The sequence below is a fragment of the Condylostylus longicornis genome, unplaced genomic scaffold, assembly GCF_029603195.1.
Source record: "Condylostylus longicornis isolate FDR11 unplaced genomic scaffold, ASM2960319v2 ptg000019l, whole genome shotgun sequence".
Lineage (NCBI taxonomy): Eukaryota > Metazoa > Arthropoda > Insecta > Diptera > Dolichopodidae > Condylostylus > Condylostylus longicornis.
This window is the reverse complement of record NW_026577988.1, coordinates 819,920-846,259: the sequence shown is the minus strand read 5'-3', so window position 1 is coordinate 846,259 and position 26,340 is coordinate 819,920. Positions and strand designations below refer to the sequence as shown.

The window sequence follows — 26,340 nt, the reverse complement described above, 5'->3', positions numbered from 1 at the left end:
TTAATGCCAATTTACTTGTACTTACATATAAGTAAAAAAAAAAGTCTACAATGCACATACATATGTATGTACTCATAATATATACAAATATCTATGATTATTGCCTATAGATATGCAATTATTTTATGAAGATTTTCACAGGTATTAATTTATATACAAAAAAATATGTACAAACTATATTAACATATGTGTGTTTATATTGAGTTATAAAACATGTGTTTGTTTTCATAAATATTTATATGTAAATGTATATATAAATGTATAAACGAGTTTATAGGAATGAAATTTTAGAAAATTGGGAAAAGTACGATGTTGTTTAGATTGTAAATGAAGAAGAAGAAAATTTGTTTTTCCTTTTTTTCGTATTTCATCGGTTTCTTTTTTGTACTCCACGTTTTTATTATGATAGGGAAAACTCCTGTTTCCCTCCTGTGTTACCAAACAATAAAAATATAAAAAAATGTGCGGAATAGCAAAAAAGAAAAATCCAAACTAATTATATACTCGTGTGGTGGTCAAATTGCATGCTCGTGAGATTTCATCTGGTTTTTTTTTCTTTTTAATATTTTCATTGTAAATTTTAATTAATCCATTATGAATAAAATACGATTTAAATATCCATATTTTATAGATTATGTACATATGTATATGTATATATAAATGCATTTGAAAAAAAGTACTGATTTTTTTACAATTTTTTTAATGATCTTCTCTATATACGAGTTTGACGTCAGAGTCATTTTTATTTTGTTATAAAAGTTAATTTATTTTTTTTTTATTTTTTAAATTTAAGTGCTTGCGTAAATTTTCCCATATAGGTGGTATACTAATTTGCTCCCTGTTTCACTACTTATACATACAAGTACATACAAGTATATCGTTATTATAATTTTAATTATAATTTTTATATAAGCTTTCATTTTTATAGAAAATATTATTATTATTGTGTAAAGTCAATATAGTTAATAGTTAATAGTTAGTATTGATCGCTTATCATAATTTTAATGATTACAATTTTATTATACTTATAAATATTTTTATTTTGAAAATTATTTACATTAAAAATTATCTCTATGTTAATAGTGGTCATTCTGTGTGATAGTGATTTGTAGGAAAGTGGTAAAGGATTTTCTGGATATAACAATCAGTACGTAATAGCATTAGTATTTAAAAAATAATTTCGGGCTTATGGCAAGTGTTTCTATTTTTCTTCGAGAGCTTTCCGGAATTCCAAATTTGAGCATTACTGATTGTCAGTCACGAAGAAAAGGGTCTAAACAATAGACGTCTATGAGAAGATTATAATTTTTTTTTATAAATCAGTGATTTCAACTAGTTCCAAACAGGAAACATCGGAAAAATGTGGAATCGCATTACATTGGAGGTCAATTGGCAGATCCAGTTCTCGAAAACCAACTTACCGTCAAATTTAAGCAAATCGATGGTTGCATATGACGAATGGCATGTAATATTTTAGTAATTAAAAAAATACTGAATAATCGACGATTGATTTTCAAGGTACATTTGGACAATACGTTTACTTATTTATTTTCATCATACAATTGATTAACATGAATTGATTGATTGAACTAATTATTGAAGGTTTACCAGCCTTTCTTGTTTTTTCTTTTTGACGTCATTAGATGACGCTAGATTAGACATGACATCGTTAATACAAAGTGTTTACGATATATTTTACCAAAATTGTTTTAATATTGAAAAATTAACATTATCGTATTCGAAATTCTGATTAGTTAACGTGTCATTTAGATAAATTTGATAAGAATTAAGTGCTGCTATTAACTGCTATCATTTTTATAATTTTTTTTTAGTATTAACGTATCTGTTTTGTTACAAACCCAGATATATATTGTTTCGTAAAATGTACAACAGCATTTTTAATAAGTTTTAAATAAAAAAATTTCGATATTTTTCATCCTATTTCTAGTTACATTTAAAATATTATGACGTTTTATTATTGTTAAGTGTACTTTACTCTTGAACTACATTGTAGCAAATTATGACATTATGGGAGAAGACAAAAATTGTTGTTCTCTCATTCAAATTTTCATTTCAACAAATTTATTATTGTTCAAAAACCAAAATAAAAACAAAAGTATGCGTGTGTTGTGCATATTAATAAACAAAAAATAAAATAATAATTATGTATTAAGTAATATAATAAATTTAACATAAAATACAAGTAAGTATGAGCATATAAAGAACGTCATAAAAATTAAATGATGTAATTATTAATTGATTTGATATAGTTGGTTGGTTTATGCGGTATAAATTTATAAAAATAATAATTATTAAAATGTAGAGAGAGCTCATAAGTCGCATAAAAATTATGTATAAGTTCAAAAGTCATTAAATGTTTATAATTATCTTATATGTAAACGTATGGAATTGCATGTTCATATATACATAATACATACGTACGTTATATAATATGTTCGTACACTTGATATTTATTATCAGCTTGAATGAAAGATTAAGAGTATCGAATTGCATGGAATATTGTGTTACTTAATTTTAACAGGTGTTTTAATTGACTCTATAAAATTAATATCATATATTATGTAATGACACATTTTAGTGTTATTTTTTGAATATATTATTGTTTGGGTATTTTTTAATTTGAATATATATATACGCTATGTTCAGCGATTAAAATGACTAATGATTGTAATATTTTTTTAAAATCACTTTAATAAAAAAAATCCGTGCATGCGCATTTTTGCAATTGATCATATGCGCAAAACATCTTTAATTTGTAAATTTGTAGTTTAGGCATACATAAACGCGGTTGTTATGGGTAAAATTACTGTTATAATATAAAAGCATTGCAAAACATGAGAAAGAAATAAATTTTTGTTTGATATGAGGAACCTTAAATTTCAATACACTGAGATCTTACCGCTTAAATCCAGTTTAAATTTTTTTTAACATATTTCTGCAAACAAATAACTGCGGCTACATTGGACAATACAGCAATGTTGACAGCAGAACCTCATGTTGGAGAATCGACAAAAAAATTACAGAAAGCAAGTAATAATATAAGTAAATTGACAAATAAATGGAAAATAAAGCTAAATGAAAATAAATGTGTACATGAAAATTTTGACACACAAAATACCTAGGGATGGCTTTGAAAGTCAAGTAAAAATTAGAAAACAAATATAGAGTAAACTATTGGCTTCTAGGTTATCGATCTAAATTGACAACATATATACATGGTATACATCTATGGGGTTGTGCCAAGCAAACGCTTATCAAGCAAATACAAACTTTCGAGAAAAAGATGCTTCGCAATATGTTGAATGCTCTCTGCTATACACGTTATTTAACTTAAAGGTCTAAAATAATGCATCCGTACCTTCCTTCACAGAGTATAGGTACAAAAGCACGAGTTTGAAAAACGAATGGTTTGTCAGTTTAACTAGTTTTAGGATGTTATGACCACCCAGATACGTTTTAGATTGTAATAAATTCCCCTATTACAGACAGGTCTGACGACAATTTGAGAACGTTATAATTTGAGTTATTTTTCGATGATTTTTAACCTAACTTGGTGCTTATCAAATGGTAAATATTGAACAATTGGAGCCTTGCTTTTGAAATTTATCATTAAAATACCAGCGAATAGACCCTTTAAAATGGGCAATAGCCTGTTGATTAATAAATCATATTATTTTTGGTAAATAAAGGAGAGTATTTTTGTCTATTTACGTTAGATATTCTCACCTTAATACAAAAATTAAAACTAAATACAATTTATTTGCCAAAATATTTTTAAATAAATTCAAAAACTGTTATACATATATAAATTGTCTACGAATTTCTTCAAATTTTTGCAATTGTTTAAGAAAAAAAAACAGAAACCCAACAAAATAATGAAAAATAATAAATGACATTTTAAACGTGATATAAAAAATAATTTATTACTTTATTGTTATAAATAAAATGCCATTTAATTGAATTTTTGTTCATTTATTTTCGAAATAATATGCACATTGTATTTATTCATAATGCTCGTAATTATTAAATAACCACAAAATTTTATTTAAACATAATCATTGGTCACAAATTTTTGCTTGTTATTTTGATTGATTTTAATTTAATTTCTTGAAAAATGAAAACAAAAGAAAAATAAATTTAATTTATTATTATTAATTGTAGAATAATGACTTGTAATTGAATTTTATACAAATTGAATTTTCCACGTAATTTTATGAATATTACCAAAATTTTTGAATTGACATTGAAAATAACCTTTTTTTTTTGGAAATTATTTTAAGAAAATTTTTGTATATAACCTTAGTGTACAAATATTATAATAATTAGAATATAGTTCATGAAATTTAACTTACGACTTGAATTATAAATTTCCGGTCTCAAGTAATCCGAGGTATTTTCATAACTTATTTTCAAAAGTATGTTTATCCCAGAATCCTTAAACATCTAATAGTTAGCCTTACTTTTCCAATGTATTATTCTAATTGTATCAAACTGATTGGATTTCCAATTAGAAAACATTACGGGTTTCGTATTAGATTTGTAGTTTCTTTTTGAAAATCTAGCAAGTGGCCATTTTTTATATTTAAAACAATATTAATGTTTTGTAAAAATTTAAAATTTTTAAGGAAAATTAATTGGTACACAAAATTGCAAAGTGTTTAGGTCGCGATTCTTTTTTAAATTTAAAGTCATTAAAATTGTGTCCTTATTTTTGGGAAAAAAAAATTAACAATTCTTATTTATGACTAATGACCCAATTAAATTGTTTAAATGATTTATCATGAAGATTTTAATAAAAAAGAACAAGCGCTACTACATACATGTACACATATAAATATATATATGCTCATATATGGGTCATTTAGATAATCCAACTGTTGTTTTAAGTTCTTTAAAGTGCGTAATATTAAGTTCACAGAAAATCAATTAGGGGTTCAATAATTATTGTACACGTTTGCTATTCCAAAAACACAATTTTTGCTTTCCTTTTTATATTGTCGATTCATTTTAATCTCTTTTAATAATAAAAATAAGTAATAAAATTACAAATTAATTAAAATTTCTTTTTTCTTCAATTAAAAGCGTATTTTATCGTTATTTTTATTTCAGAAAAAGAAAATAATCACATATATGTAAGCATTTGTGTATTTAAAATTGATAATTTTAAAATTAAAATCAAATTATTCTTTCAATTCAATTCTTTTTTTTTCACCATATGTTCAATTTAATTCGATTTCGATCTTAATCGATCCAATTTCAATTGATCGTATTTTAAAAGTAATACAAAAAATTAATACGTCAAAAATTTCGTTTTCTGCCAAAAAAAATAAATACCCAGAAATTCTAGAATTAAAACACCTTTTCATGATGAGGTATCAAGAGGTTCCGAAACAGGAGGTACAAATGTTCATAAATCACGACCCGATTTATGAACATTTCACTAAATATGTTATTATCTAATATCTGATGTGTTGCCACGACAATATTTTCGAAGTCACATTAAGTAATTTATTGGGAATCTGGATCATCTTTAACGTATAGCAAATATTTATTCAAATGAGACGATTTTGCTTATTATGAGTAGTGATAATTAAAAATGCATATCTGTGCCAAGTTTGATATTGAGACCACTTTAGAGATATTGTCGGAACCAACCTGGTAACATTTATAGAGAAAAGTATATGAAAAAGTTAAATTTAAAATTCTCGAAGAGCTTTGAGATTTCAAAGACAAAGTGCTCAAAAGAATTCGATATTTCTTGTATGCTTCAAAAAACAACACCAAAGCAATAACAAGCATTTACAATTGTCATACTTTATCTTAGCTAAAATTGCTTAAATTCTGCCAAATTTAGCATAATCAGCTAAAATTCTGTCAAATTTAGCACAAAATTTTCATATAAATTTTATAACACTTTATTATAATAAATTAATTATAAGTAATGTATATGTATATGTATACAAATTACAAAGTATCTATGTGAAATGCGAATTAAATAATTAAAGATTGTATAAATAATTAACGATGATTTACTCTTCTAAGATTTTAAAAATTATACACGGTTTTTCTTTTTAAAAATCAAAAAAAAAAATTTATAAATACAAAAATTATTTATGTTACTTTTATAGCTATGTATATGTAAACATGATCTTATATACAAATATATTGAATTTAATTCTTTTATTAAAGTTTATTATATAATGTGTGTATATACTCGTAATTCTAGAATATCTTCAACTATTTTGTGTATTTTGATTTGAATTGAGCGTATTGCAAGAAACCTTGAACAAAAAATACTTTATTTGTGCAAAAATTTTACAAATGAATTTTGTGTACTTGTATTGGAAAAGCCATAATAAACGTTAAACAAGAAAAAAGATAAATGAAAAATGAAAAATTTTATTTTTCGCCTAAAGTTAATTTTTTCATCTGTCTGTCAGTTCTGTATGTGTAGCTTTTGTTTTTCCATTTTTTCTCAAGGTTGGATAATCAATTTTAATTTTAATTTTTTTGTTTTGTATTTGAAATCCTTTTTCCTCGCCCCACTTGTGTATATCGATTTAAATATAGAAGATCAATTGATATTGAAGCATTAAACATCTTATAATTATTTAAATAATATGTTTGTATATTTGCATTGATTTAATTGAAGTAGCTGCGACTGTTACAGTACTGTAATATGCTCTGTTTTAAATCAAATATTTAGAATTCAATAGAAAAATAAAAGATCATTGACACAATAAAATGCATTTAATTTTTTTTTTTTACTGTTCAGTAACGTCGAATAATCAATAATTGTATTGTAATTTAATTATTCAGAACATATCAATATGGTAATTAATTTATCATAAGTGCATGTATATACACACACTCTCATATCAAGATGCAAATGATTTAAACACCTTCGATTTGTGAAAAATTGCAAAAGAATATAAAAAAAAATAAATAAATTATAAGAATTTTTATAAAAATTGTATATTTATATTTTATGGGTATATGTGATCATTTGAGATGAATGAATGAGAGATATACAGGCAGGCGGTCGGCAAATTTTTGCATTATAAAAAGAGAAAAAAAATGTGCCTAATGTGATAGATTTCGTTCATTTGGTTTACTTCTTTGGTTTTTTTGTTGTTGTTTCTTTGCAAAGAAATTAGGTTGAATCAATGAATAAGTCAATTAAATTTTTTAATTCTTAAGTATATTTATTTATTTAAATTAATATTAATATGTCTTTGTTTTGTAATATCGAATTAGACAATGTATTTGATGGGCACCTAGTTTAGTCCATATACAATGTAGCGTTCGTGCGATAAAAATTTATTAACTTAAAAAAATCGATTTTGAAAATATTTTAAAAAATTTGAAGCATTTAGAAGCCTCGAAACGTGGGAATTCACATTTTTTGAACTAATATGCTCATAGACGTTGCAGACATGTTTATACATAAAATATAACAACATTATATTTTTTTATTGCAACATTCGTAATCTTGATTTTCTATTAGATTTTTATCTGAATTTGCATTAATTTACAAGCTATAATATTATTGTTGAAGCGGCAATATGGTTGAGTATTTATAGTATGATTACTAGAATACTATCATTTCTAAAGGCAAGTGCAGTGGTATGTGAATGATTGAATCGGTAAAATATGTCACTAATTTTACAGATAAAGAAAATAATTTGATAGGTCATTTTGCTTTTGTACAAATTAATTTTTGTCAATTACGTATTACATGTCATTTACATAGTGTTCAGTGAAATTCTTTAATTTTTTCGGCAATATTACAGATTAACTTTATTCAAAATTGTAATAATTGCAATTTATATTGTGCACTAGCCGAAATTTTTTTCAATAACGAGAACTTGTGCCATTCCACGTCGCAAAGAAAATAATTTGACAATTCGTTGATAAATTAACAAATAATTCGACAATTCAAAATCACTTGTTTCTGCCTTCTGTTAAATAGATCACATAGTTCTTATGCTGACGTAAATGCCATTTTGTCATCGAAATTGTAAATATTCATCTGTCATAAAACAACAAAATGTCGCTATTTATTTTGCTCTATCCTTTGTATTATTAACAGTTAACTCATTTTTCAAATAAAAATGTATGTTCCAATAAGCTTTGTATTCACAGTTTCATACTTAAACATTAATTTGTACTGTATACATACATACTTATATAATAAATAGAAATTTATAATTATAAGAAAAAAGAAATGAGAATATCAATTCACAATCTTTCAAAAATTGGCAGAAAGTATTTAAGTACTCATTATGTATGTAACTGTATTGAAAGAAATTTTATATTTTTTTTCGATTTTTTCGCATATTTACTTTACTTATATAATATTTTTTTTCTTTTCTTTTATACTTAGAAAAAATCTAACTTAGTAATAGAAAATAAAGTAATTTAAGAAATATAGAAGAAAATTTTAAAATAAACGTGTTCAATGTCTAATTGTAATGAAAGAAATCGATTGTTTTTTTACTTTTTCTATTGAATTTTTCTATTTTTTTTTTGTTTCTACTTGTGTGTTTCTTAAACAAAACGAAACAACTATAAAAAAAATGTGTAAACCAAAATTGAAAAAAAAATAATAATATTAAAAAGAGGAAAAATTTCAAAAACAAACAACCAAAAATAATAATAAGTATTCTTTCCAAAAAAAAATAACAATTTTTACGATACATAAATATCTGAACAGTTTATATATGTACTTTTATAGTAGTAATTTTCGTAATAACGTGCGAGTACAACAATACTCGTACATTAAACTAGATATTTTAACCGGCTACATATTTGCGGGAAATTTGGTGTATCTTCGTAAGTATTGAATATTTCGAATACATAGTTCATTTTTTTTTAAAGAAAATAATTAACAACTTTCATTATTTTTTATATTCAATTGTATATTGATGAATGAGTGAATGGGCCTTTGGCTTAATTAAGCAAATTATAAATTTTTATAAAAAAAATTTAAAATGGTCTATAGCTCTATTCTCCTTTGAGCTTATTAATTTGAATATACCAACATATTAATTAATTATAATATTGCGTTTACAATATACGGATGCCTTTTAAATATTTAAAAATTTTTAACCCTCAATTGTACATCAGATTCTAAAGCGGTCGGAATATTGAGTTTGACAAAAATGTTGTTATAGTTTTAATTTAGAAAATTTTCAAATATAAATTGCATATGACCATAGATATTCACGGATTTTTGAAGTTCTCCTCGAGATCTTGATCAGAACGGGACCAATCTCATCTTCAAAAAAAAAAATCCGGAGGACCATTGTTGTCTTTTGGGGAAAAATTCAAAATTTACAATTTCAATCAATTCCAATCTTATCTATATTCTAATCCTCAAAAAATTCGATTGCAATTAATTATAAATTAATTAAAGAAAGATTAGAAAATTTTTTTTGACAACAATTTTTAAATAAAAGCGTTCATTATTTTCCCGTTTTCATCTATTGAAAATTATATACATACATACATACTACTACAAATAAATATGGCATGTTCTCATTGATATTTTCTTTGAATTTTGATGAAATAAAGAAATTTTTTTGATATATTAAAAAATAAGATTAATGTGATTATGATTTCCTAAAGAGGGTGAAAATACCCAATTTAATGTCAATAATTTATTTGTTATAACTATGAATATGACTGTTATTATATACATATGTAAAAGTAATACAAACACAAATGAACATAATTGTTATAAGAATTGAAATATGTAGTCATATATTTTTGTTATATTATATATTTATGAAATTCGAATTGTAATTTAAAATGACTTCAAGTTATTATAGCTTTTCTTTCTAGACCGTGTAAGTGATATTTCTGTTGATATATGATTTCAGCAATATGCTTAGTTAGTATAACTGTTATACAAGCTTGGATTTATAAGTTAATTTTGCAAGTTTTAAATATTTTTGTCAGGCAATAAATTTAAATATTAATTAATTAACAAAATTGCAAAAATAATTCCAGTCATCCTTTTTAGTTGAGCCCTGAAACAAAAGTTCAACAAAATTCTGTTATACAAATTTTATGTTTAAACATCTTTAAATAAATTCAAACAATTAATTTTTGTTACCCTGAAAATATTATTTTAGGTGACCATTGAAATAATGAAAAAAAATGTCGTAATTTTCACAATTATAATCTAATCAAGCTAAATGGTAGAAAAAAAAACATGAAATTCACTTAATTTACTTATGTACAATTGCTACAAATTAGATTCCAATAGTAATCGGCTTAAAAGTGTCAAGTTAAAATTATTATAAGAGTCGAATGGAAAAGAAAATAAAAATATTTCAAAAGTCGTGGGAATTTTTAATATTTTTTCAATGTAAAAAAAATAAACTAATTTTTGTTTTTTCCTCTATAAATAAAAAATTAGTGTTACCTTCAATATTTCAGTGTACTTGAATAATACATATTTAAACACGTGTATAACACTTTTGTTCGCAAAAATTTTTTGAAAAATGTCAATATTAATTATAATTGATATGTAAGTACATAATGTATTGTGTATGTGAATTATGTGAATTTATGTCTAGACTACAGTCCATAGTCGTATAGCTAAATTTAATATAACAGTGTTTTCTCATTAAATTTGTTGTTTTAAATTTTAAAGTTTAAATTTGTTTTTTTAAATCAAAGGAACGATGTAGGTTTGTGCATTCGATCGTGATTATAACTGGGACTGGCCAAGACGTCATACAGATAAAGAAGATCAAATGACTACAAAATCAGAGCACGGATTGTGATAAGCGTTCTAACTAACCACCAGATTTCGCAACATATTTTATACTTTTCTAGCTGTCGATTTGTTAATATAATCAATAATATAGAAATTCAAATTTGAAAACAATAAAACGGCAACATTGAACACAGTGATATCATAAGCATAATACGACGTAAGCTCATTTGTATAAAATTATGTATGTTTAATTGAAATATCTTTAAAGACAGTAATCGCGATTGTCATTGAACAGTTTGACGTATGCATATTTTATGAATATAACTGTAAGAAAACATTAAACTTAAGAATTTTTTAAATTTTTTAGTGAAATATTTAAGAAAAGAAAATGATAATTACATCAGATTAAGTCACAAAATATCAGCTGTTGAAACAAGCCAAAATATAAGTGGACATTCTATCTTATTAAGAAATATGCAAATCTTCTCATAATATCTTCAAATTTCTCAACATTTTTCAAGTTCAATTCTAATACTATTTTACATACTATTTTAATACATTTTAACTGATAAGTGGTTTGTAGGTGTATAAAAATTGTTATCATCATTTTAATTATTTATTTTTCTATTAAAAGTTACTATCATTTTACTTTATTTTTCGCTTTTATTTATACACGTACTCATATACTCGTACATGAAACGTAATTTGTATAACAGTATCTGTATATGTACATATAAACACACGTACATAATATTTGTACAAAATTATAATTTTTGCACTAGCGCATACTGACATTGACATTTATATAGCTATGTTAACAATCTTATGACAGTTGTAAATTTATCATTTTTTAACGTTATTACGATAATTATCGTATCGAACAATGTTTAAAAAAAAGAAGAAAACAGAAAAACACAAAAAAATGTCGTGTTTTGTTTTAATGTTGACATGTTAACAGTTTGTTGACGTAGAAAATTTAGGGTAAAAGTTTAATTTTACGTACACATTGTATATATACGTGCACACAAACAGTTTTTTCTTTATCTGATTTTGTTATTAAACTTTCGGTAATTTGCTAAATGATTCACTCTTAAAAGTTTATATTTAAATCTGAAATCTTTTTTTTTATCACAACAATTTATTTTTAAAATAGTTAAAATTGTTGATAATAAGCCAGTTATAATTAAATTTTAAAAATAAATCTCTATATATTATGTGATTTTAAAAATAGTTAACATTTAGCACATATTGATCATTTATTTTTATATAAATGTATAGGTAAATAATGTTGACATATGAACACACTAAATGTAAGGGTGACCAGATATTCTATGTAAAGAAAAAAATCACAATATTTTTAAATATCGTCAAGAAATACAGAGAACAAAAGAGACAAAACACTTACAAGAGCATAAAAAGGTTGAAATTAATTTAAGGCAAATTTATAAATTAATGTCAAATTCGGTTTTCATATAATCGACGAATTTTTGACAGTGACAGCGTTCTGCTATAAAATGTTATTAATACGAATATACGAATTAAGGTATCATCTGTTTTTGGATGTTAAATTGCCAAATGACTAAGAAAGAACATTTGATCAAAAATTTCATAATAACTAAAATCACTGTGATTGTGCTCAAAATCATTTATTAGATTCAATATCTGCCAGAATTTGATTGAAAAACCGTATATTATTCATGAAAGCATGAATATTTTTAAATGATTTATAATTTTTCTTAGTACAACTTTATCATTACAGCAATTTTTCATTTCCTGTTCATGTTATGACAAAGTTACTTAAGATGGGGGCGCGTCGCTGTTTGACAAATGGAAATGTGTCATACTGTATGACAGTTCAAAAAATATAGCGTGATTGAAGGGTTTATCAAAGGAATTTATGAATGCTTGGTAATTCTTTAAATATTTGCAATTAATTGATTAAATTATTTTAAAAGTAAATAATGATAGCCTTTTTGTCTAAAAAGTAAACTTGAACTTTATAATATGTCGTCAGTATTAGTAATATAATGAAACATTAATAGAAAACATGAAAAATTTTACGAATCATCGGTGTTGTGTGGAATTCAAAAGGTTATTTATTAATTTAATAGTAATAAAAGTTGATAGAAAAATTATTAAGAGAATCAAATTATTATTTTTAAGAGTTTACACGTTTTAGGCATAACATGCATAAGATTATTTGATTATGCATTTCTAGATTATTTTCTTTGGTAAGTACTTAAAATGTTCAATTCGACTATTTATATCAATAATTCCCGGTATTCCAGTTAAAATCGCTTATAACATAACATATAAAGCATCATATTATAAGCTCCTTGATCAATTTGTTTAACACTTTAATTTAATACATTTAAATTTCATTTAAATTTCTAATTTGATGCCTATAAGTCGATTTAAAATAAAAAATTTTATACTTCGCAAATCGCTATCGCAAATACCAAGCCTTAACATTCATTAAAAAAAATCATCTATAAATTAAAAAAAAGTGTATGACCATATTAAAAGGAATGAATGAAAAATTTTCAATTAAAGAAAAAATTCAATAATGCAACAAAATTAATAACAAAAATAAGAAAAAACCAAAAACGTAATCTCCTTTAATAAAAATTAATGTGTTTATCCCGATTATGGCACAAAATGTCCTTTTAAAATATTGTAGTAGCCTTTTTTTTTTCTTACTCTTTTCCATATTGTTTATACCTACATTCATTAGTCGATATGCCATCAAAAACCAAAAAAAAAAAATGAATCTCATATCAAGGATATTTTATTCTTCACAAATCTAACTTTTTCATTTTTAACTTTTGAATTACAATAAAAGTAATAAGTAAAAGGTATAACAAGCTCATTTATAAAACATGTTCGTGTATACAGGAATTGAAAAAGGACGAAAAGGATGAAATTTAAAAGTAATGTTAACATATGTGTGTGTTTGTTTATATATATAAAAGTAATAAAAATATAATAATTTGCCAAAGTTATTAATGCTACATTATAATTGAATGTCGGTGATCACTCTCTATATATACATTTATGTATGTATGTATGTATGTGGTAAGTATGTAAGTAAAATATAAAACGCATGAATCCGCATACGGTTTACGTATTTCCCCATACTAAAAATTATTTTACAATTTTATTATTTTTATTATATGATTTTCTTAAAATATATCCTTACATATATATATATAAAGTATATTTATTTTATTTTCATTGTTTATTAACAAATAAAAATGATCGTGTCTTAAACTATGTTCGAGCGCTTAATATGTACGGACAACAGATGTGTCTAATTTCTAGAGAAGAGTGGTAGCACGTTTCATTCTTTCTTTTTATGTTATGTTTTTTTTGTTGTTCTTTTTTTGAAAAAAAAAAATTATTTTCCTTTTTTTTTTTACTTCTTTGTTCCTTTTGGAATATTTTTGTTTTGCAGTTGAGTGTGTGTGTTTTTACATTTTGATGATTTAGGCTCTCATTCAAATTAATCACAACTCTCTGGTTTTTTGTATATATAAATTAGGATATATGTATGTATTTTTTATGTCCGTTCTTGTGTGTATCGGGTAAGTTATAAAATTCCATATGAAAAAATAAAATATGGGAAGAAAGAACAAGAATAAGAATAACAATAGCGATAATACAAAATATTGTACGGGCATTGTTTCCTTTTTTTGTCAGGTGAGCTCCTTCCTTTTTAATTTTCAAAAATTTCATACGCTTATACCTAGACATACTTATTTGTTATTAACAAATTACATACTATACTTATATAGAGAAAAGTAAAAATTACATTTTAATTGAAATATTTTTTTTTTTTTTGTATTTTAAGTTTTTAAATGAATTGAAAAAATTTCTATGGGCACATATAAAAATACTTAGAAAGTTATTAATGTTGTAATTGAATGAATTTCAAAAATAGAATTTTTATATATTGACAAATATAATGATTAAATTAATTTATGTATATACAAAATTTCCCTAGGGAGAATATACGAAATATTTCCCCTTTTTTCAAACCAAAAAAAAAATGTATAATAAAATTTCAGGGTCAATTTTATAAAATAATTTAAGAAAGTATTTTAAAATTCAATTGAAGATTTGAAATAAAAATTATTATTTCTATGTATATCAAAGTAAGTCACTAGGTAATCTAGAAAGTAATGCAAAAGAATACACACATAAATTTTATTTTATATAAAAAATTTTGTAGAGGGAGAGAATAATTTGTCAAATTTATTTTACATTACTTTATTTCCAATATTTATGAGGAGGAAGAGCAGAATTTTTAAAATTTAAGCAAGTACTTATTATTGTTAATTAACAAATAGTTTTAATGCGAAAATAAAATTATATTCGGCAAAAGGATGATATTATTAGATGTGTGTGACAAAGAGTATAACGAAGGTTATATTTAATGAGTACCTGTCCAAATTTCTTAGGCAGTTTCAATATATGTTTCCATATATGCGGTTCATATATTCGGACAGATATTCAACGTAAGGTTCTCAATCTTATGCAATTCATTTAATATTATAATAATTAAAATAGTAGTAATAATAAAATTTTAATGTTTAAATATTGAAAAAAATTTTAAAATTCATTATAATAAAATAATAAGAATTTTTTTAGACTTACCATAATTTTGGCTAACACCTTTTCTAACTGCTTGAATTTTACGTTTCGTTTTTAATATTGGTTGTCCTAATATTGTAAAATTACGTATATCAATTTGTTGTACAAATAATAAATAAATACGTCCTAATTCTAATTCTTTGTCTTTCTCTTTTGAAATTAAACCACGCGGACGTAAATATTCACGATAAATATCGCATTCGCCACTATTATTACGATAAGTAAAATCTAATCTTACTAAATCTGGTAATATTAATTTTCCAATTTGTTTTTTAAAAATTTCTTTTACTTCAAATGTTACCGAAAAATTTTGACGACGATCAGAACTCATTGAAATTATTTTTCCTTCAAATACAGTTGGTGCTTCAAATGCTAATTGTGCAGGATCTCTTGCTGAACAATATCGTTTTTGACGTTTACGTTGATGATTATGATGATCATGATTATTAAAATTATAAGTATTTCTAAAATATTGTTGATGTTGTTGAAAATAATATTCATTTGGATCATTATAATTAAAAGTATCCTGCTGTTGTTGATTATTATAATTGCTATTGTCATTATTATTATTGTTATTGTTATTATTATAAAATGAATCAGAATTGTAATTATTATTATTGTTATTATTGTTGTTATTATTGTTATTATTATATTGTTGCCGTTGCTGATAATATTGTTGATTATCAAATTGTCGGCCATCATAATTTTGATAATGTAAATTTTGACCATAATAAACTGATGAAATTGGATTTAAATGTGATAATTGTGATGAAGATGTTAAAGAAGATGATGAAGATGGCTGTAATTGTGTTTGTTGTTTTGTATATGAATTTGTATATGATGTAGTTGGTAGAGCTAACATTGAAATTGAAGAAGATGATGTCTGTAATTTATTTCCGGTTGTTTGAAATGGTAATTGTTGTTGAGTTTTATATTCTTGATGTAAATTAATTGAATGTGTTATAGAGGATGATTGTGATGATGATAATGGCATTTGTGTTAAATGTAATGGAAAAGATGAACGTGAATCACGACGATTTCGATAATTCGATATTTTTTTATTATCATTGTTATCATCATTATTATCATTATTTAATAATAATTTATGTGTTTCGATGCGCTTTTTTTTCTCAATTTGATCATTTATATAATCTTTATTATTTTTATAATAAAATATTTCATGTTCTAGTAATGCTAATTCGTCAATTTTAGGTTTTGAAATGTGATCATTATTATTGTTATTACTATTTTCATTATTGATTTCTTTTGGCTTAATACTATTGTTGCTATATTTATCATAATTATTGTTATTATTATTATGATTATTTAAATTTTTAATTAATAAAGAATTTCTAATACGCCTGGTTTCAACATCTTGTTTTAATGCTTTATTTTTTCTATTATGAACATCATTATTATTATTATTATAGTTATTTGGTTGTTTTATTATATTTTGGTATAGGCTTGTTTTATTTATTGTAACATTATTATTATCATTATATTTATTATTATTATTAATATTTAATATTGAAATATTCTTATTTAATGTATTATTAAATAAATTTTGTGATCTAATTACTTGTTTATTACTAACATTATTATAATTATTTATATTACTATTGTAATTATTGTTATTAATACTTAGATTATTATGACGGTATAATTTATTAATTAAACCTAGATTTGCACTACTAATTAAATTATTTTTATTTTTATTATTATTATTATTATAATTTATATTATCATTATCTATATTATTATGATTTTTATTAATATTATTATTACCAATATTTATGTTTTGATTAACATCATCTAAATTAATTTGACTATTTAAAATTGGAACATTTGGAACATAATGTAAAATTGTTTTAGTATTATTTTTAATGTGATCATTATTATTTTTATTATGATTATAACTATTATTATTGTAATTATCATTAATATTTTTTTGATGATCTTTTATTTGATCAACATTTTCAGTAATGTCATCTGGCAATAAATAATTGATTTTTTTTATTGCAGATGAATTTCTTATTAATGCAATATTGGTAGATGTAGAATTGTTTATTTTTTCTATATTTCCTAATAATATTGGTGAATAATTTAGTGCTAAAGTTGTTGCATTTTTTGCTATTGTTAATTTTGTTGTTTTTGATGTTTTTGATGTTGTTGATGGTATTGATAATAATGTTGTCGTTAAATTTGTTGATGTTGTCGTCAATTGTTTTTGATGGTGTTGCTGCTGTTGTTGTTGTTGTTCTTGATGATGATTTTGAGGATAATAATGATGATAATTTAATCCATTTAATTGATTTTGATGATAATTTAGATTTTGATTTAAATATGGATTTTTTATATGTAATGCTGTTACATTTTGACAACATGTTATCAATAACATTATTATTGGTATAAGCCACAGGTACATTAGAAACTTGGTTAAACTCCATTTGCGCAATATTCGCGCATACATGGCGTTCTTTTCAGATCCGCCTTTATTTTTTAAAAATAAAGGTACGGATGAAAATTATCTTTAATATTTAATTTTGTGTTTCCCCCTATTTGTTTCTTATTTTGTTTTTATTAATTTTGAGTAGAAATTATTTTTATTTAATTATTATTAAATTGATGTTATTTATTTATTTAATATAAAGAGTTTAATTTATTTTTTGAATTATTTTGAATTTCAGTGGTAATATGTTTTTGTTTTTTTTTTTATATTGTATGGTGTTTATTTAGTAAATGTGATAATTGATGTTGTTGTTGTAGTAATTTTATTAAAAATATTATATTTGGATTTAGTAGTTTCGTATAATTTATAGTATTAATTAGATTAACAGTTTCGGGACAATTTAATTTAATTATATTTTTAAAATGGCTCAAAATGATCTTCATTTTAAATTTATTATAAATTCAAATTAAATTTTTTTAAGGTTATAAAAAGATAATTATTATATTAATTAATAACAATTGAAAATATTAAAATTTTTTAATTATTTTCAGATTATTTCAGATTTTACACATTTTTCAGATTTATTTTATTTTTTTGTAATTTTTATTTAACATTTTTAATATATTTAATTTTTATTTGTTTTAATTTACACACACACATATTCAAAACGAATATTTTTTTCTTTTAGTAGAAATTTGTGATAATTTTTTATATTTTTTGAAAAACATTTTTTTTTTATATTTTTTTCAATTTATGAAATGGTAACTGTTACAATTGTCAAAATTTTTTTTGGAGAATTTTTTTCCTCCTATTTTTATAATTATTTTACCAATTTTAATTTTCGCTCTATATTTTTTTTAAATTTTGTTTTTGTTTTTTTCAGTGTACATTTCAATAAAAAAAATATGTAAAAATTTAAATAAAAGTAATTATAAAAAATGTTGAATTGATTGCAAAAATTTTAAATATGAAAATTGCTTAAATTTTTAATTTTAAAACAGAAAAGACTCAAAATATTTTGTCTTATAAAATTTTTAAATAAATAAGAAAAATAGAGAAGAATTATTTTTTCTATTCTTTTCCTTAAAATACACATAAATTCAAAATAAAAGTAGAGAAATTAAATACAAAAAAAAAAAATACGTCACTGTGAAAAATCGCGACTGTTCACAATTTTTCAATTTTTCCTTTTTTTTTTTTGAGTTTTACTTTTTTTGTAAAAACTTTTGAACTTTTTTTTCTCTATTATATTTTTGACGTTTGCGTTCGCTTCTTCTTTCTGTTGGCGTATACGCACTCGACATAATTTTCTTTTTTTTTTTTTTCTTAATTTTCTTTGGTTTTGTGTGAATTTTGTTTTATTTAGATTTATAAAAAAAATATCTATTTTTAGAATACAAACACTTATATATCTATACCCAACGTGTGTATGTAGGTTTTTGGATACAAAATAAAATAAATGAAATCTAAGAGCACAAAACAATTAAGAAAAAAAAAATTTTCTTTTTAATGACTAAGTATATTTTTTATTTTTTCTTTTCTTATTTTTAAAATGAAAATTTGAAGGAAAACTCTGAATATTAAATTAAATAAAAATTTTATATTTTATGTTTTTTTCCTCTTGATCTTACATTTTATTTTGAATGTATATATAAAAATGATATACACACGCACGAGCTACAAATTTATCTACATACGAGTATTTGTATATTTTTCTTATTAAAATTACGAAATATTTAATTATATATACATATATATATATATATAAAATGCACAAAGTCTAATATATGATGACAACAAAAAAAAATTAAATAAATAAATAATTTGAGTGAAGTTTTTCCTTTCCCAAAGGTATAAACTCATCTGATGATTAGGGAGTCTTTTAAACACAAGAAAACACAGACAATTTGTATTTTTTTTTTCAAATCATACAAATACATTATATAAAATGAAATAGAAAAGAAGCAGAAAACATTTTATTTATCTTTAAGTAAGTTTGTATGTATGTACACATATTTATAAATATAGTTATTTTTTATTTTTATATACACACATAAAATAAAAATATGTACGAGAGTTTGTTTTTTTTTTTTTCTGAATATAAAACATAGATAGTCTGGTGGAAAATTATATTTCATACTTATTATTTGTATATAATACATAAATTGTGTATATGTATGTATGTTATATGAGATATGAGAAAATTAATTTTCAATTTTTCTTCAATAAGAGAATTTTGACTTTAAATATACATATAAATATTCATTAACGTAGGTATATATTTTAGTTGATTTTATAAATAAAACTAAAATATTATAAATGTTTGAAATCTGTTATAAATGTGTAAGTGATGTAAATAGTAGAAAAAATTTTGTTATTTGAAATTTTACCCATGTAATTCAGCTTAATTTTTTGAAGAAGATTTTTCAAGAATAAGGCTTATAACGTAGTGGTTTTGTATGAAAAACTGTTATACAAGAGGTAAAACTGTTATACAGGGAGTATAACTGTTATACGGGAGGTATAAACGCTATGCAGATAATATAACTGTTATACAGAGAGTATTACAGACTGTTACACCGGAAATAAAACTGCTGTACACCGGAGATGTCAGGTTGTTTTTTTTTGTCATATAAGAATTGTAAACCGTAATAAATAAGCTTAACTATTCTCAATAACTCCCTATGAATTGGCTTATATAGTTATGAGTTCTAAAATGTTAACAATGAATCTTAGAGTTTTGTTGTCTTTGCTAACCGGGCGAAAAAAAAGTGATTTATTATTTATTGTTATAATGTAATATTAAAGTGAGTGAAATGTATTAGAAAATGGTAAGCTTATTTGATATTTTAAAATATTAGAAAACCTATTTAGAGAAATAATTATTCAGATATTAATGTGACTAAAAAATGTGACTAATAATGTGAGATCAGCGGAAAATTAGAATTCACTTTCAAGTCGTTTGAAAAATTTAAATTACTTATAGTATATAGTTTACTATTTTATTTATTTTATTTTGTGAATTGATTATATTAAATTTTGTGGCATTATATATGCTCCCAAAGAAACATACAGAGCTCTAAATTTGCTTGTGCAGTTTAATAGAGTTTCCACTGTATGTTTTTAAAATTCAGTATAACTTATAAATTATAATATAAGAATGAGTTATACAAAACTTAAGTTGTAATTATATAAAAATATTGTATGCACATGTAAAGCCTATTTAATTATAATATGTATAACAATATAAAAATGAAGATTATTTAATTTTATGAATGTATTTGTTTTTAGAGAATAGATCATTCTTGTTTGTACTCGTATTATTTTACTCTATACTTAATTTTTATGTTTGTATTTTTATATACATAAATTTTATGTATTTTAATTTTTCTTTGCTTGTTTCATTTAATGCAACATTAAATATGTATATACATACATATATATGTATATACATTTATGAAACAAATACAATATAAGAAAATTAATATAAGACATGAAAAAAAAGCATGTGAATTTTCTTTTTCAAATTCAATTGAAAAAAAAAAAACAAGAAAAATAAAAAGAGAAAATGAAAAATTAAATAAAGATTTTCCAATTTTATGTACAGCTACATAATAGTATCTATGTATATATATATGTATATGTATATATTAGTTATGTGAGTATACAAAAATAAAAAACAACAAGAAATTATTTTCATGGTTTTTAATTATAATGTATCGCGTTATTATCAGCATTATATTGTTATTCTTATTATTATACAAATACAATCATTATTACTATTAATTGTTGTTTATGTTGCTGTTATTATTTCTCTATATATATACACATAATATATTATATATATACTTCGTTATATATCAGTATATTTTATCATTTAATGTAATAAATATAAGGGAAACAAGTATTTATTATTTAACATAATTACTATATACTTACATATTTATATAGTAATTATGTTAAATATTATATATTATTAACTAATTATTATAATAATATTATTATTATAATAAGTAGTTGTTCTATTTGTGAAAATAATTTTATTTATGATTTCATGTAAATATTTAATGTAAAGTGAAGTATACTAATTTGTTTTTTTTCTTTTACTATTTATTTAAATCAAAAATCATTTATACTTACTTAACACTTTTAATTTTTGATTTTAGTTTGTAAATTTTTAGCAAATATATTGCTTATTTAAGAACTTTAATTATAAATAATTTTGAATTTTGAAAAACGTTTCCTCTTATAATTTTTTTTTTAATTCTTTTTACCTGAAAAACTACTACTCAACAATAAGTATTTTATACAAAATTTTAATCTAAAATTGCCTCATACTTGATATTTAATAAAATTTAACAAATTATATTTGGCTAAAAAATTTTGAACTTTTTACACCTATAGAACAAGACCTTTATGAACATCAAATTATTATTGTTACTGTTGTGACAGTGGCCACTTATTTATTTTATAAATACCAAATATACAGTATATTCTTTTTCTAATACTATCATTATACATTTTAATGAAATACTCGTAATTATAATTTACTCAAGTTACTCAAATTTTACAAAATGTTTTAAATAGTGTATGAAATTTAAAATAATTATAACTAATAAATTTTCTAATATAATTTTAAAATAAAGTTTTATGTTTTTAATTGTAATTTAATTTAGTAATTATGTATTAAAATATATTACTTATAAACATTGCATTTAAATATAATATAAATGCATTATAACATAATTTGTACGTATTTCAATTGTAAATAATTTTAATATAACAGTTATATATTAACAATAATAAATTCATGCGTACATGTACATAATATAAACTTATTTATGTAGAGAATTTTTAATATGAAAATATATTCTGCACACATGTACACACTTGAGTGTATATAAGAAACGTATACATGGGTGTTATATAGTATATATATATATAGAGAATAGTAAAATCAAGTATATAATAATATTATTATATTTAATGAAAATTCATTTGAGATCACATTACTTGCACAAAAAAAAAATAAAAATAAAGAAGGTAAAATAAATGAAAACACAGAAAAAAAATATAATGTGAATTCTATATGAAAATTTATACTTTATTCAAAATAAAAATACTTATATTCTAGTATTTAATTGTTAATATGTAAGTAAATGAATTCTATGTACATATTATGTGTTTAAATTATTTTATATACTATTCACTTAGAAATATATTATATTGTTTAAGATGAAAATGATAATGATGATCAATTATATCGTATTATAACAGAATATAATAGAATTACATAGATGTATATATATAAGTATATATATATTATAAATTGCATGTACATTATGTATATAAAATACAATTATTTTATATTATATAAAAATTATAACAAATTGATATTACATCTATGTTTGTGTATGTGTATTATATATTTATGAATGTATGTGTGAAAAAAAAAATTAATTGAGATATTTATAGAAAAATTAACTTTGACACAGAAATTTTATGTACATATATATTACATATAGAAAACCTATTAAGAAAACGGTTTTGGTTGAATAAATTCAAATTAGTAATGAAATTAACTTTTATTTTTTTTTTTTTTGTTTTTTACTTATATTTTATTTTTGGTTTCATACTGTGTTTTTTTATTTTTATGCTTTACCGAACATTTTGTGTTTCCTTTATATATTTATTTTATATAGCTATATACTTATACATTTATTTATTTATTTATAATTTATTATTGTACTCGTAAATGAACGTTATGTATTTAATATTATTTATATAAATTATTTAAAAATATAATTATTATTATACTTATTTAATATTTTATTTACTGTTATTAATATCAAATTCCATAATAAACATAAAAGTTCTTAAAATATAAAAAAAAGCAAAAATAATAATTCTTCTCTATTTTTTCTATTTATTATTAAATAATTTGTATTAATTCTAATAATTAAATATTAAAATCATAATGATTATTAATTTTTTTTTTCACTCAAAATCAAATATTTATGGGATGTTAATTATTTTGTATTTGTTTTATATTTCAAAAGTAAAATTCGTCTTTCTATAATTAATATTTGGTTGATAATTAATTAATTAATAATTAATTTATCGAATTTAATTTAATTAACAACTTGTAATCATTATATTTGTATATATTTCTTTTAAAAGTTATTTATAATTTTGATTTTTAAAATATTTTTTTTTTTATTGCAAATCACAAATAAAATAAGTGTATTAATTAATTGCTGTTAATTATAATTAATAATTGTAAGAATAAGAGACCACAATATATTCTTGTTCTTTTCTTTTCAAAATATATGAAACACATAAGTACGAAATATAATTGAGATTGGTGAACACAAAATAATTAAATAACATTAATTAATTAAGTTATACAATTAATAAAAACAAAAATAAATTAAAACTTTTCATATATTTTATTAAAAATTAAATTCATAACAAAATTTCATTTTAAAATTTGTAAATTAAAAATTGAAAAACTCAAATTTTCTCTAATATTTAAAAATTTTCCGGAAACATTTATTTTCTAATTTTTTTTTTATTTCAATTTTTTTTTTTTTTTTTCTTATTTTTCTCTCTTTTTCGATTGTTTAAAATTTATTTCATTGAATAAAAAGTACATTTATACATATATGTATGTATTTATGTATATGATAATAAAAAAACTAAATTAATTACCGTATTGAACACAATTCGAAAAATTTAATTTATGTAGCTGTATATAAGAAGTATATATAATGTAGATTATTGATTTTGTTATACTTATATAAAAAAAAATACCATAAAAATTCGATTCAATTGAAATTTCGAATCGTTTACTTATTTACTGTTTTTTGTTTTTGTTTTTTTTTTTCTTGTCAGCAGTTCGTTTATTTTTAAATTTTTTTCAAAAATTCAATTAAAATTTTCGAAACTCGTTAATTTTCGATATTTATTTTTCTTTTTGCAAAATAATCATTTTATTTCTGAATTAATTTTTTTTTAGTTTTAAAATTTTTTTTTTTTTTGAAAAATTTTCAATATTAATTTTTTCAGAATGCGTGAAAACCGAAAATTTCAAATGACTACAGAGCAAAATCGTCTCGAGTAGAATTTCTTTTTTTTTTTTTTGTTTCTGTGTGATATTGTAATGCTCAGACGCGGAGAACGAGAATGAATTCGATCGATCTATTTTAGAAAAGTGGAAAAAGAAAAATCTCTTAAAATAAAAATAAATTTTTTTTTTACTTTTTTTTTTTCAAAATTATGTTCTTTTGAGTGTATGTGAGAGTGCGAGTAAATCGCATCATTCGTATCACTCAAATTATATTTTTATAATTTTTACTTAGTATATTTAAAGGAATTTTTTTTTTTGTAATGAACGGAGGAGCAGGTTAAAATTAATAGAAATTTGAGTTTTTTTTTTTCAATTCTATTTAAACAAATTTTACATACATAAATTTAATATTTTTAATTTTTATATCTGTATTGTTTGTCCGTCTACTACTTTTTGATATTTTCAATTAGTCTACACAATATGATTCGATATTCTGAAATTATACTATTTCTCTTCAATTTATACTATTGCATATTATAAAGTTTATACTCGTAATATATGTAAAGGGTTTTCGATTTTGGTATGAGTGGAAAAAATTTATATATATATGTAAAATAGAGAATAGAGATTATATTCTTAAAATATAAATTTTTTGTATATTTTAAAAATTATATACAAATTCATATCTTGCACACTATCATTTAAGTATATGAATTTATTTATATTTGTAGAGAAAATTTTTAAACAAAACACTCATAGTATGCATTTTATTAAAAAATATAATTATTCTCATATTATATTTTAGTATTAGAGTATTTTTATATTTTGGTATTATTATTATTTAGAGTAGAATTAGCTCTGATAATATTAACAAAATCTTCTTAATTCATTATTATAAAAGAAGAACATTTAAAAATATTAATCTAGATATAACAAGTTTCAAAAATATCAAGACAAAAATCTATATTTGATAACAAAATATTAATTTTGTTCTATGCACAATTTTTAATTGTCAAATACATAGGGGGCGAAGATATCACTATATAATGAATTGAGTAAAAATATATCAATATATTATATTGTATATAAAATATATATGTATATAATTAATACAAAGTATATATACCTAAGTAAATGTTAAATAGTGAATGAAAAGTTAAATGGTCTAATATTTTCCCCTAACTTAGTTTCAAAAAAAAAAAAATTTTTTTTTTGATTTTGAGTAAAAATATTTTTTTTAATTTTAGTTCTTTTTGTATATACATACTACGTATCTACATCTACATATATGTTATATATTTCTAATGTTGCAATACAATATTTTTTTGACTCTATTATTGTAAGTTAATTTTTTGATATATGAGTGAGTTTTAGAATTTAAAAAAAAATTTTTTTTTGAAACTCATTTGTAATTTTATG

At 21.8% G+C, this 26,340-nt stretch overlaps 1 protein-coding gene across 1 annotated transcript in view; it reads right to left on the bottom strand.

Moving 5' to 3' along the window:
- The window catches only part of LOC129606595 (protein vein), a 180,458-nt gene that overhangs the window by 75,087 nt on the left and 79,031 nt on the right, over positions 1-26,340 (bottom strand). Inside the window, exon 3 of the mRNA XM_055516987.1 lies at positions 15,407-17,080. Coding sequence (XP_055372962.1) covers positions 15,407-17,080 — 1,674 coding nt within the window. The remainder of the gene's footprint in view (positions 1-15,406; positions 17,081-26,340) is intronic.